Source organism: Pogoniulus pusillus, chromosome 18 (assembly GCF_015220805.1).
Source record: "Pogoniulus pusillus isolate bPogPus1 chromosome 18, bPogPus1.pri, whole genome shotgun sequence".
NCBI classification, from domain to species: domain Eukaryota; kingdom Metazoa; phylum Chordata; class Aves; order Piciformes; family Lybiidae; genus Pogoniulus; species Pogoniulus pusillus.
Genome location: NC_087281.1, coordinates 22816233 through 22831573, shown reverse-complemented (window position 1 = coordinate 22831573; position 15341 = coordinate 22816233). Strand labels below are relative to the sequence as shown.

General features: G+C 40.1%; 1 protein-coding gene across 1 annotated transcript in view; it reads right to left on the bottom strand.

Moving 5' to 3' along the window:
* Window positions 1-15341, bottom strand: part of TTC27 (tetratricopeptide repeat domain 27) — a 75225-nt gene that overhangs the window by 58741 nt on the left and 1143 nt on the right. The window contains exons 2-4 of the mRNA XM_064158742.1: window positions 12761-12938; window positions 9358-9487; window positions 1872-2012 (exon numbers count right to left, since the gene is read on the bottom strand). Coding sequence (XP_064014812.1) covers window positions 1872-2012; window positions 9358-9487; window positions 12761-12938 — 449 coding nt within the window. The remainder of the gene's footprint in view (window positions 1-1871; window positions 2013-9357; window positions 9488-12760; window positions 12939-15341) is intronic.

Here is a 15341-nt window from a genome sequence, read left to right as displayed (position 1 = left end):
GTATAAATTCCCTCTCTGGCCCCACCAGGTAGAAGTGCATGGAAAAGCTAACTGATAATAGAGTATCTTATTCTTAGAATTCTTCTTACTGCTTGTCAACATAGGGCATAGCTCTCTCTACACAGGCTTCTAAGATGACTAGTTATCATATTACTGTTAGCATGCCTATCATTTTCTAGAAAAGAGACATTTGACTGCTTCTGAGAGCTATCTGTTTCTGAACTTTTTACACAGGTAAGCTTGCAACAATCTGCCCTAAGGGCTGCGCAGTATCCGAGTATAAACATCTAAAGCAATCATATGTAGCTGACTGTGACAGCTCTAGAATGGAACCATCAAAATGAATAGCATCTCTTTCAAAAAGCAATGAAAGATGACTTATGATATCAAGCTTAAAGCACACAAGCAATAAACTTTGTGAAAAAGGTCAAATCCCAGCCTTTCATTTATTTAGAAACCTAAGGGCCATTTAAAGAGTTTCAGATTGCTTTGGTTTAGCTTTAGATAACAAAGCACTCATTTTCCCACACAACTGAGGATCCAGCTTAATGACAATTTCCTGAGGCCTGATGCTTGCCACTCAGAAAAGTTAGGGTCAGAGAGAGCATATATATTGAAAGCTTTGGGTAAGCCAGTTGAGCTCTGCTCAATATTCTATGAGTAAGGTCAGTTTTTTGGGAGTCAAGTTAAGAATGTTTAGATTACTTTTAGGCATTAAACCTACCATGTACAATACTACTTTTGAATAAAACAATGCTTTAGCTAATACACTTCAGAGTCTCTTTTTCTTGCACTCATCTTTAGAAAATGTATTAAGAGACTTCTCTTGAATCAAGTTGGAACAGAAAAAAGAATGTCAAGCATTAATTGCTACATTGACTTGTTGATCAAAGTAAGTTTTTAACAGTTGTTGCTTTTCAGCTACTATCCAAACCTAATGTAGCCACAAGGAATTAAATCTCCACTGGGTATATGGCAGCCCCCCATTATGTCAGTATGTGGGGGGACAGCAAGGGAATTCTCTCTACCAGGTACATTTTCTGCCTCCCTGACTGACCTAATTGCTGAGATTCAACAGCACTCATCTGTGAATTTGCAGGGAAAATGATGGAAGAGCTTGGCTTCCAGAAATGCAGTTCAGCCAACATCTCCCACGCAGTTTAATTCATCACTCACACAAAGACCCAGCTGGGAATGGATGTTGTCAGCCAAGCATAAAGAGGGACCATGTGGCATTCTGATCTCCAGCCAAATTCTGTTCAACTGGAGTGCAATAAAGAGAACTTGCTGCAATTGAAAGTGCTCCAGTTCAAGAGAGTCCAGCTACCAACTAGTCTACTGCTAAACTACAAAGCAGATAGAGACAAAAGAATTCTCAAGAGGTCCACCATATCTTACTGGACAATGACAATGGAGAATTAAGGTAGCCTTCATATAGTTGCCTCCTGAAAATGCAGAAGACAATGACAAACAATATAGGAGTTCCTTGGCACTTAGAACTCCTGGCTTAGAATGCATGCAGTAACAATTCAGTGCCCCAGAGCTTGTTAAAATAGACATAGTGTATGTATGCCACACTATAGGGCATTCCTTTTTGCCCTCCCTCAAATAAGGTCACAAAGTATGTGCCTTTCTTAAAAAGTTGCTCCTAATTCCTAATTTTCCCAGGCAATGAAGGCATCTTTCTTCTCTTTTGAGGCAGATGGTAGGAAAACTGTTCATTTTCAAGAAAAAGATACTTGTTTTTAATTGTAATCCCTTTGTCTCAACTGTTTCTTAGAGGTAAAAACCTGGTTCAATGAGGTATGAAGAATGAGAAAACCAATTAATAATTAGCTGTCAGTGTGAATAATTAGTCACACATTTCTTACCTGAAGAGATGCAAGTTTGTGTCTGGAATTCACCAGGATTATTCTGGCTATAAGTAGCAAAATAGGATGAGAAGTCAAGGTATAGACTGATTCACCATCCAGAACCAGCATCTTCAGAAAAGCTGCATGCAGCATTTTTGGCTGGAAGAAGAATAAAGGAGGATGGGGTGGGTAGAAGTTTCAGAAAACATAAGTAAATTTACATACAAGTCATGTAATATAAAACTAGGAAAAAATACCCTTAGTGTATTTAAAGAGAAACCTGCTCACAACCCTAAAGCACAACAACACTATCTCTTGAAGTCTCCACTTTTTACCAAGTCATGGTAAATTCCGATTATTTTCTTGCTGTCCTAATACACCATATCAACTTAGAATCATAGAATCAACAAGGCTGGAAGAGACCTCCAAGATCACCCAGTCCAACCTAGCACCCAGCCCTAGCCACTCAACTAGACCATGGCACTAAGTGCCTCATCCAGGCTTTGCTTGAACACCTCCAGGGACAGTGACTCCACCACCTCCCTGGGCAGCCCATTCCAATGCCAATCACTCTCTCTGCCAACAACTTCCTCCTAATATCCAGCCTAGACTTCCCCCAACACAACTTGAGGCTGTGTCCCCTTGTTCTGTTGCTGCTTGCCTGGGAGAAGAGCCCAACCCCACCTGGCTACAGCCTCCCTTCAGGTAGTTGTAGACAGCAATGAGGTCTGCCCTGAGCCTCCTCTTCTCCAGGCTAACTTGGTCTGAAAGACTCCGACTTTGTCCCACCTGAAACACCTATGTCCAGTCAACTCTACCCCCAAACACATTTCAGTAATATAATGCTTTCTAAGGAGAAGAGCTTCTGGTATACCCTTGCCATTCAATCTGTCATCCCAGAAATAGAGTATTTTGTTAATTAAATGAATCTTGCAGCACTGAAATATGCTAGGCATTCCTCCAGTGAGGTCAATGTGGTTTATCTTCTTTCTCCAGAGGTAGCTTCTAGTAGAGATGGCATCAGGGCAGCAATATTAGAACCATTCCTCCCTTTGACCAATAAATAAAATCCTCTCCCTGCTTCAGATGCTCTCCTTTATGATGTTCCCTATAGCAATTTTTTTACTTGATAGGCTTGAGGTAGCTCAGTGGTGACTGTCACCTGACAGTCACCTATTCTCTCCCTTTTAATGCAATGAAAGCACTCAAGCAGTTTATCTTCAGGCTCAGGGAAGATGTCAGCTCAATAGTTTATTCCCAGTTCATATACAGCAGCTTTCCTGTGCAAACTAACAAAAGCAGGGCATTTGTTTTTAGTTAGTATTGAAAGGGGCAAGGTAAGGGAATGGAAGGGAAAGAGAAGGTTAAATGACAACTTGCACTGAAGTCACTTGCCAGAGAAAGATTCCTCTTCAGTCTATACAATCAAGACAGAAGTAATTTGGATCACATTTCAGCTTTTTAACCTGAACAACTGATGTAATTCCTAAGTTATTTGAAACTCTTTTTGATACCTTTACCAATGTGTTACACTGAAGACAAAACTTGATAAGCCACATTATTGCCCCAGTTTACTTTTTAGTAACAGTGTAATCTTCAGGCTTTTTTCTTCTGATCTTAGGATGTTGCATTAACACTGGAAATATTTTTGGCTTGTTGACAATGACTATGATTAAATAATTTTAAGCCCTAAGTGGAATTCCTGCATGACATCACTGAAGTCATTTCAATCCCACCTTGGCAAAGAAAGTTTACAATAGTCTACAAATCAGTTTAGAATAAAGGGAGGAAACAGTGAAGTGGAATTATATCAGATTCCTCCCACACTTAAAATTCTCAGTGGGAAAGCAAAGGAGCAGTAAGCTTTGTTATAGAAACATTTTCTAAACCAGCCTTGCTGTGCTATAATAATCTACACTTGTTTAAGTGCTGTAATCTCAGACTCACATTTTGAGTCCTTTTAGTGCAGCACTCGGTTCAGCTAACATAACATTACAGGGAACATAATGAGGGAGGGAGATGAGAGATATGATGACATGTCACAGCCCTGACAATAAGCCAAGGTCTCAGAGCCAAAGAACTGCTATTTCCTATTTTAACAAAACTATATTCTTTTCCACTCAGTAAATCCCCTACAGGCAACCTTTTTAGCTCAGACAGCCTAAACCAACATTCTTTCTTCTAGATTCTGCTTTAAGACTTCATTATCAGTGCTGAATTCTAGCAACAAAATTTATTGCCCTGGGGCAGTCTTTAAAATGAGAGAGCAACCCCATAGACATATAAGCTTTTACAGCTTCAAGGGCTCAAAAGTTAGAAGCCAAGTCCACAACACCCCCTAAAACATTGGCTAAGAGTAAAAAGAAACTTTGAGCTTGTCTGCAAATTTTTAAACACTTATGTATTCAAAGTGTCAAACCTATCTCATACAGCTGAAAAGTTTCCCATATCTCCAAACTGCCACACAGTATTCCTGACCTAGTAAGCCTGGCTTGGATTGCTGAATCTTTCCATTCTTTAAATTTGCCATCAAAACATGTCATTATTTTATTCAAGAATAACATTCTTAAAACACAGGACCATACACTAGGCAATTAATTTAGGAACATATGCTGAGAAATCTCCAAGGTAATCATCCAGCTTCTGTTCCTTTCAGCCATCTCCAGACTACAGACAAATGAAACTCAGTTCACTCAAAATTCCTATTTTCTACTCTCTGAGTGGTTATGTCTTCATTAAGTAACTACTACTGAAGCCCTAAATCAACTGTAAGCTGGACAGTTCTCTTGGTTATTTCAATTTTCATAGCATTTCAGAAGTACTTCACAGCACACAACTGTTACCAACCCACAAATAATGACCACAACCAGAAAAAAAAAGCTTCTGCCATTCACATTCAATAGCTCTCAGAATAAAGAGTCTGAGAACTTTAGTTTAGAGGCTTTATGTCCCCTTCCTGCTAACAAGAGTAGCTAGAAGAAAAGTGAACATGCAAGAGTGACTAAAGGAAAAGTGAGCATGCAGGATGTTTTTCTATCAGGAACTGTTCTGAACTGGTCTTCCTAACATTTCATCAGCTCTTTGGCACTCTTGGGGATCCTTCCTCTTTTAACAGGTAAGTGCACACATACACAGAGGTAGAAAAAGGCAGAATAAAGGCTTGGGAAGATTTGATTACAAAAGGAAAGTGGGGGAGGGGAGATAATAAAAACTATCAATCAAGGACTCTGTCTCCACATGGCTACTAAGCCCCATATACTGGGCTTCCCACATTTTAAATAGTACAAAGAATACTGGACAACAATTTGTCATTTGGCAAAGCTGACATGTTTTCCAGAATAATGCAGGATGTCTTCAGGTTACCAGCAAAAGATTTGGTCCTCTGGAATGGAATTCACTCTTTACTCTGAGTTTAGGGGATGGAAAATGTAGTTTTGTTTGTAACTGCTTCTCCTGTCAACTTTCTGGAATGGAGACAAAACTACAGTGGAGGCAGCCTTCAGTTGCACAATCGAAACTACCAACAGGTAGCTAATGCAAAGCTGAATTGCAGAATGAAGACAATAAAAGTGAGATAGTATAAGCACTTAGCTATGAATGCTTTTGTTCATATCCCCTACAAAGAAGATTTTGCTCCTCTTTTAAGGGAGTATTTTCCAAGTGACTGCAAAGAGAATCTCCCTTCTTTTCTATATTCCTATCAAAGGAACAAAGAGCAACACTGTAGGCTTCTTTAGAAGATTATCTTAGTTTACAAGTCTGCCACATTTAGCCTTTATATTCCATCCTTATTTTGCCCACAAGAGGGAGAAAGCTGCAAAATCTTCAAAGCCTGTATCTTGCTGGCCACAGGTATTCAAACAACTTCTTCTTTCTGGCTAGTTTATGCCAATGGAAGCCAAGCATCTCGGTCTGGAACAGAGAATTCCAGCAGATGGTGGAATGTGAACTGGTTGATGGAAAGAAATCAGAGTTGTGGTCAATGGGACAGAGTCTAGTTAGAGGCCTGTATCTAGTGGAGCCCCTCAAAGGTTGGTTCTGGGACCAGTACTATTCAACATATTCATCAATAACCCGGATGAGGGAACAGAGTGCACTGTCAGCAAGTTTGCTGATGATACAAAACTGGGATGAGTGGCTGACACACCTGAAGGCTGTGCTGTCATTGAGTGGGACCTAGTGAGGCCAGAGAGTTGGGTGGGGAGACATTTAATGAAACACAACACAAAGACAAGCCTTGCATCTGGGAAAAAACAACTCTATAGTATAAGATGGGGGTTGATCTGCTGGAGAGCAGCTCTGGAGAAGAGGACTTGGGAGTCCTGGTGGGCAACATCATGACCTCAAGCCAGTAATCATAGAATCAAAGAATTAACTAGGTTGGAAGAGACTTCCGAGATCAGCCAGTCCAACCTATCACCCAGCCCTATCCAATCAACTAGACCATGGCACTAAGTGCCTCATCCAGTTTTTTTTCTGAACACCTCTTGGGACAGCCACCACCTCCCTGGGCAGCCCATTCCAATGTGCCCTTGTGGCCAAGAAGGCCAATGGCATCATAGGGTGTATTAGAGGACGTGTGAAACACATTTATGTGTGGACTCAACAGGAAAAAGCACAAGCCAGTTGTGTGGGACAAAAAGGGAAATCCTAATAAGAGTACATGAATGTAACCATAGAATCATAGAACCAAGCAGGTTGGAAGAGACCTCCAAGATCAGCGAGTCCAACCTAGCACCCAGTCCTAGCCAGTCAACCAGACCATGGCACTAAGTGCCTCATCCAGGCTTTTCCTGAACACCTCCAGGGACGGTGACTCCACCACCTCCCTGGGCAGCCCATTCCAATGCCAATCACTCTCTCTGCCAACAACTTCCTCCTAATATCCAGCCTAGACTTCCCCTGGCACAACTTGAGACTGTGTCCCCTTGTTCTGTTGCTGGTTTCCTGGGAGACCAACCCCACCTGGCTACAACCTCCCTTTTAGTTTACAGAGAAGGCTGTAATTAGTTTGGGAGATGGGAATAAATGTACACATACTCCTGAATATTGTTCATAGAAGACATCCAAGAGGCCCCTAGCAACAACTCTTCTAGAAGAGGCTATTTTATTTGTTCTTCTCTGAAATTAATTAGAGTCTCAGGCAGTCTTAATGCACTCATAAGAAATTAATGATGCATTCAGAAGCTATCTGGGAGTGGAAATGAAACCCAGAGGTGAAGCTTGCAAAGGATAGACATGGCAGCAGTTCTATAGCCTGAAAACATGGTTAAGACTAATCCAATAAAGTGTTGTGAAAATAAGAGTACTGAGGTTGTGAAAATATGCCTGAAATGCACGAGACATCGTCAGGCTGAATATGAGCGCTAGTACAAGTGCAGGCTAAAAGGAACACAAAGATCACAAAGATATGGGGAAAGAGAATTTCATCTGAACACCTGAAAAATACAAAGTCTACTTGAAAAGGGATTGTATCAGTCTTGATGACACAGTATGCAAGATTACTATAGAAAGTTAGAAAGTTATCCCACTTTTCCTGAACATTTGTGCATACAAGAGAGGAAAAGCTGGATTAATGCAAGCACAAAAAGATGTTTATCAAGATGTTCCTTTTTTTCTTGGTGGGGGGAGGAGTAGGAGTACTTTATGCCAAGAATCCTTAGGGAAAAAACATAAATCCATAAAGATCATTCAAAACACACAACAGCTTTTGAATTAAGACATTTTATAAAGAGGATAACCAGATATTATATTTTAGCACACAAATGTTTAGTGCTCTCGCAAAAAAAACCCTCAAGCTATTAGCAGCTCAGAAGAAGAGCAGTAATATAAAGAAAGAAAAACTTCTGCCTGAGTGCATAAACAGCTAAAGCTAGCAGCAGTATTGAAGTCTGGTGAAGTGCTCATTAGAAATCAAGAATGTTCCAATTTGTTTTCCTATGTAATCACTAGACAATTTAATTTCCAGAGTAACACCTTTGTATATGCAAATTCATCTTTCAGTGTATTACATTTACAGCCACAGTGGAAACATAACAGAAAAAAAATGGAGTCATGTACTCCCTTATTCAACAGGCAATTAATACCTCATTCTTCCCTTATAACTGACAATAAATGCAGATGGCTTATAGGAATTATGAACACTGTGTTTTACAGGTCTGTGAACTCTGTCAATGACAGCAATTCTATGGCTATAGCTCTGTGTTAGACTGCAGCCCATGCATGGACCCTAACATTGTATTGAGAGTCCTTCAGCAAACAGCACCCACAGATTATATGAGACTTTTCTACTAGAAGCCTAAAGGTTATAAACAAATTATATGAAGAATGGAATAAATCAGTTTGCATTTCTTGGATTATATAGATGAAGGGAGGTTGTAGCCAGGTGGGGGTTGGTCTCTTCTGCCAGGCAACAAGGGGACACAGTCTCAAGTTGTGCCAGGAGAGGTCTAGGCTGGATGTTAGGAGGAAGTTGTTGGCAGAGAGAGTGACTGGCATTGGAATGGGCTGCCCAGGGAGGTGGTGGAGTCACCGTCCCTGAAGGTGTTCAGGAAAAGACTGGATGAGGCACTTAGTGCCATGGTCTAGTTGACTGGCTAGGGCTGGGTGCTAGGTTGGACTGGATGATCTTGGAGGTCTCTTCCAACCTGACTGATTCTACGATTCTAAGGCAAATTGAACTAATTTCCCCCATCAGAATTGGCATAGTTTATAATTTTTCACACCGTAGAAGATTTAGTACACTTGGATTCCACTGTTACTTATTTAATCACCAGAAGACAAGATTTTAACTTCTAGCATCATCAATCAAGCAAAAATACAAGCTTATAAACACACCATGTCAGTTTTAAAAGGTAAATCAAACTAATAAACATCCATTTAAATAAAGGGGAGACACTGTATCTGAATTGGTTACTTAGAAACACAACTTTGCAAATGAACCCAGGGCAGGACTTCACCAATTACAAAACTCTTGCAAAACTATGCCACAATAATGCAACACTGACCTGTTTGGTCTATGTGAAAACTTTTGTATACTCTCAGACTGTTCTCATTCCACAGGTCAGAGCATTCACACCATTCATGGCCTACACCCTGTTCACAATGAAAGTCTAAATTCAAGCTCACGTAGAGTCGGCATTAGTAGAAACTAGGGGTGTGCTCTCCCAGACTGCAGTCATCAGTATTTTACCATATGCTGCACTCATCAGTATTTTACCATAGCTTTAGTTCAAAGAGAAAAAAAATAAATGCTCAAGAAACTGCTGAGCCACAGATGCAGAAGAATCATGAGACTGACTTTGGCACTGCCAAGACACCAAATGTATCTTAGAAAAAACGTTACGGTGTTGAGTCTTCTGCCACTCTCAAAGTTAAGTTCTTCCATATGTTGAGGTAGAATTGCCCATGTTCTAGGTTGTCCCTTGTCCTAACATCCCTGTGTTATGGTTATTTGTGAAAAGCAATGATGATAAAAGTACAGCTTATTAAAAATCAAGTGTACCTCATGGAATTTCTGCAACAATGCAGGTGGCAAAAAGTCCTGAAGCTTTAACTGAACTGGAGGCCCGGTCCAATTGCTCTGAACAAAGAGTTGCAAACTACCCACACCAAGCAGAAACATCAGCCTTTGCCTGCAATATAGATAAGAAACAAGAATTAGTAACATAGCACACTTTAAGGACACAGGATCTGATTTATTCTTGTATCAATTCCAAACTTTCAGCCTTAAAGAGAACTCTTCTTAGGAAAATACAATGACTGCAGTATTCAAGAAGGCACACAAGGAGCTAAAAGGCTTAGAAATAGGTTTGCTTATAAGAGGCTTGATTCATGACAAAACGTTTTGAAAGAAGAGTCTCAAAATTTAAGGCTGTATCTAACTATCAGAGATGAGGAAATTAGCATAGGATGCAGATTACCCCATGCTTGCCTGTGGCACACTTGTTACATTTTACGACAGAGCTAATCCTCAGCACTTACAGAGAAAATACACTGCATTAGGCTGCATTCCAAAGCAGCATGTTTCTTATTGTTTTAACGTTGCTGTTTATTTTCACTGCCTCTGATAACAACATAATTAAATGAACGTTGAAAAAGTTCAAAACTATCAACTCAAGTTGGTTCAGATACTTTGGCAGCAAATCTTATCTCATTTGACCATGCTTTTTAATTTTAATAGTAATACTTCACTTAAAGATGGAATTGGGATACTATGTTTTATTTCCAAAACTAAAGATGGTAAAATTATCCTTATTTACAAGACTAAGTTCATCTAATATCAGCAGGATATTAGTTCTTTATGCATGTACAATTACAAATAACCAATGTGGTCTGCAGAAGGCAGGGCACAATCCCTCAACATTTAAAGGTTGATTTTAACAGGTGTAGAGAACTTCTGGCTTGTTTTATGACTGCTTAATGACTTTGAACCTGATGGTGTTAAAATCAGTCACATGCCAATGACAACCTTGCCACCTGCCTACAAGAAGTTAACTGTTTAACTGTGCTGGTTTGATATAAAAATTGGTATGTTAAAGGAAAATAACCCAACTGCAAAAACCTGTTTGCTTTTTTCCTCCATAAACAGAGACCTAAAGCTTCATGAGTCCTTCAAATGGAAATGGCAGAATCTTATACAAGCCCCCACCAAAAAAAAACCAACAAAAGAGCCACACACAAACAAGCAGCTGGTGGGCAAGAATGTTGAAAAAGACGTAAACCAGTGGGAAAGCAGGGGAGTAGCAACATCAGGGGGAAAAAAAAGTCAAAGTGTTCTATTCAGTAAGCTTATTGTAAGGAATGCTTTGAGCCTTCATTTTTAAGCCATAACAGCTAAAACCTTGTCTGGTGCAGGGGAGGGAGGTGAGCAGTTCAAATGAGACAAAAAGGTGCAGCAAACTTTAAAATACTGTTATTTTTTCCCCTAAAGAACAACAGACTCAGAATTGGAATAAGTTACAAGCTATGTCCAAAGAAACGACAAACTGGATCACAGGATCATAGAATCAACTGTTTTGCCCCCAGGCTGCTCAGCTTTAGCTTCAGAAAAAGAGGTCTGTAAGAGTTTGTGCTAGTTTGAAGCAGGCTAGAATGTTTTGGTGAGAAGAACTAGATTACAGGCTGTGAAAGGGAAACAATGGTGATGTCTGCTTCTCTCATAGGCTTGCTGAGATGTGTAAGAACAAGAATATAACCATAGATAAGGCACTGCTTCTGCTGGGGAGCTCTGAGCTGCATCTCTCTAACCTCACCCTCTGTTTTTCTAACTAATCCACTTTGCTTCCTATCCCCTGGTCAAACCTCCATTCTTCCTTGGGACTGGGGTAAGGTTGAGAGGGGTAGGGGGAAGGTGAATGGGCAGCTGGGAGCCCCTCCTGGGGACTCAGGTTTCTGGGAGGGCTGTTGTGTTTCTGTATTACCTTTTACATAACTGTATATACTGTAAATATCTGTTTGTATATTGTGCTAGCTGTCAACATAAGCTTCATTCAATTTCCAGAGCTGGCTGAGTCTAGTCTGGGTGATTTCCAAAGTGGGGGTTGGGGGGGCAGGGAACACTCAAAGCTTCACAGAGTTCCTTCAACACTATTGCAAAAGCATACTTTGTATTGTGTTTCTATTGTGCTAAGAGTAAGACTAACTTTATCCAACTTTCCAACTGGATTCAACTCACTCTGAGTTTTTTTTACTCTCAAGAATTACAACTTTCAGTTCAGGAAATAAAAGCATCTCTGTGAACTTATGCAGTCTACTAAAAGTCACAAGAGAGACAGTGTTTTACTGAATTTTATGAGCTAGAACTTAAGAGCTTTGCTGCATCTTACTTGAATTGCTCTGTGGAAAAAGACCGTTAACATTTAACCCATTTAGAAAAACAAGCAAACAAAGACAGCCAAAACAATATTCACTTTAAGCAATGGAAGTTCAGAGTTCAAAAGCTGTATTAATTCCTTCTATAAGGCAGTCCCAGAACATAGAGCCTGAAGATAGGAAAAAGAACCATGTAATAGATTCTCACCTAGAAAGTCACTGGAGACTTAAGTGTTATAAGCACTGCCTACCTAAAATAGCAAATGATCTGTCTTTCAGTATAAGTTTTTCTATCAAGAAAAAGCCACAATTTACTTCCTTCAGCACTAATATAACTCAAAAAGTCTCATATTATTAGTAATGAAGCTTGCAAAATTCACTTGACTGCTACAAACAGAAAATGTTTCTGGCAGATAGTGACACATTCTGAGGATGACACACTTTCATTTTGAATCAAACCCCAGGCAGCAATTTTGGGCAGAAAATGCTGTCTGCTTCAGAAAAACTGACTATTGCAGATGTGCCTCCATGCCTTCTGACAAGGGGACTTCAGATGCCTCCTAAAGCTGTGGAGGCCACAAGAAAAAATTCAAAGGCTGAATAGCTGGAGTATGATCACCTGCCGAAAAAGTTCCTTCACTGTCCACAGTGAGGCAGCAGCAGTAGGGTCCCACAAATGATACAAAGAATCATAGAATCAGTCAGGTTGGAAGACACCTCCAAGATCATCCAGTCCAACCTAGCACCCAGCCCTAGCCACTCAACTAAACCATGGCACTAAGTGCCTCATCCAGGCTTTGCTTCAACACCTCCAGGGACAGTGACTCCACCACCTCCCTGGGCAGCAGCTTATCACAATACTACACAGTGAAAAAAACAATGTTAATGAATAGATGCCCCAAAGGAGTGGGGACAGACAACTCAAGAAATCTGTTTTCTGGTTTTCTCTCAGATGAAGAATTTTGGAGGCCTTGTCACATACATTTTTTTAAATTGCCTTTCACAAAAATCAATTAAATTATATTTCAATTGCCTTTCACAAAAATTAATTATGGCCTCTACTAATCTTGCATATAATAAAGAAAAATTTCCACCTTTCCATGTTATCAGCCTCCGCAGAACAGTCCATGTATGCTAGAATCTGTTTCTCCAAGTAACTGTCAATGTTCTCTTCTGTCACAGAAGATGCACTGAAAATATCCTTGATGGCTGGACTTGAAAATATTGCCTCATATTTCCCATCAAAAAGCAACTGCAATAACGATCCACTTTCTGGAACAAAAAAAAGAGAAAGAAAAACAACACCAAACAAATCAGTGACAACTTTGAAGCAACTTTGTCTTATGAGAGCCATTCTAACTAAAACGTATATCACTCTCCTTTCAAGGAAAAGTGCAGTTGCACTGGAAATAAAGAACAGCAGTAGCAGGCAGTGCTAATTTATTAAAATGTATTCAAATATAAATGTTACAGAACTTGCCTCAACGTTGCAGTGAAATACAAACTGCCAGAGGAAGGCAAAACAAAAGCCTGCACAGGAATTTCAGAGGAAATACACAGATGGCTTTGCTAACATTGTACAATGACATCATTGCTGATTTCTGTTATCACAAGAGGATTGTCTTACTCCAAAACATCTTATAAGAGCGTGCTAAAGTTCTACAGATGAGATAATAATTGCACAGAGTAGCAAAGCCTTTTAAGGGAAACACCACAAAAAAAACAGTTCAATATTTGCAGAGTTCAGTGCACGAATTCTCACATGTAACTGCAGAAACTACTCAGACCACCCTTCCAATGCTTACAATACTCACAAAGAATGGGCAAGATGATTGAAACATTAGAAAAGAATTCTTTTCCTATGATAAATGTATCTCAATGAGATATGGAATCAGATTCATAGGAGTATTTAGGTGGACTGAGCTGCATGAATGCTTCTCCACTCAAACCCTTCCAGATAAGCAGAAGTAATTAAATGCTAGGCATTTATTTTCTAAGGAGCTTCAAACCCATTAAATTCTTGACCCAGGTGACAATTTTGTTCACAGAAGGTATCATTCTTTCTCTATATGCTACAGTGCAATTAATCCAGTGGTTGTCAAAGAAACTTCAACATTGTAAAAATGTCTATTCTTGAGCAAAATCAGTATCTCCACATGCTACAGCTACTGCTTGTAAACTAGCTGGTGCAGGTGCTAGCAATGGCACAGCTGAGGAAATGCAGAGGTCTGCATAGCACAGGTGCCCTAACACTACTCTGTGATTCCAGCTGGGGCCACAGGTCCCACACACTCAACTGTTACCACAGCTACACTACTATTAAGATCAGTTAGCCAATACAACATTGAGTATGGACATGGATCCATATAGGCAGGGGTAAGCTAAATACTAACTCCAAGCTCATGGAGCTGAAACAAATATCCTACATTTCAGACACACAGGAAGACTGAGCACAGAGCCAACTTCAATAGCAGAGATGAATGACTCGGCCAGAACAAAAATAAACAAACACATGTATGTTATAAAAACATTAATTCAAATCTCTCTGGACCAGGCTGCTGACCACAGTTCACTTTTATTCCTTATAACAATGATCAACTGAATGATGTAAGAAATGATTTGTGCTACATGATTTAATAGGCAAACACCTTAAGCTGTATGTGGAAGGGCATACACAGAACAATAATGGTTCTGCAGCCTTGATGATGCCATGCTGTCACAGAGAGCAGAAATAACAAGAAACTTTCTCCAATCTATGTTCTAGAGAGACTTTCCTTCAACAAATTCAATACTGGACTATAGCTGCCCAAACAGGTGATGCTGTAGTTTATACAATGACTATTGGCTGCAAGAACACTGTGCTAGTTTGGAGCAGGCTAGAATGTTTTGGTGAGAAGAACTAGATTACAGGCTGTGAAAGGATAACAATGGTGATGTCTGCTTCACTCATAGGCTTGCTGAGATGTATAAAAACATAAATCAAAACATTACATAACCACTCTCACTTGGGGCTGCTGGCTGAGCTGCATCTCTCTAACCTCACCCTCCATTTTGGGCTAACCCACTTTACTTCCTAAATCTCTGGCCAAACCTCTGTTCTTCTTTGGGACCGGGGTAAGGTTGAGAGGGGCAGGGGGAAGGTGCAGGGGTGGTTGACAGCCCCTCCTGGGGACTCAGGTTTCTGGGAGGGCTGTTGTATTTCTGTATTACCTTTTACATAACTGCATATACTGTAAATATCTGCTTGTACATTGTGCTAAGCTGTAAATATAAGCTTCATTCAATTTCCAGAGCTGGCTGAACCTAGTCTGGGTGATTTCCAAAGTGTGGGGGGACAGGGAACACCCAAACCATCACAAACACTAATGAAGGATATTGAAGTTTCCTCTTTCCAGTAACACTGTAAAGTCATTGTAAGCACGTATGTGCTTAGCTCTTTGTAAGATACCATAAAATTCCAAGGTCATAGTCTTTACATTTAGTTTCAGGATCATCAGAAGTAAGGGCCCGTGAAAGTGATGACCAAGAATCATCACAAACCCACATCTCAAACGATATGCACCACCAACAGCACACACAACCTGTACTGAAAACGTAACAGATGGGACAGATGCCAGTTTCCATCACCTAACATTCCTGAGCAGTACAATGGTGGTTAAATAAGAATTAACAGAA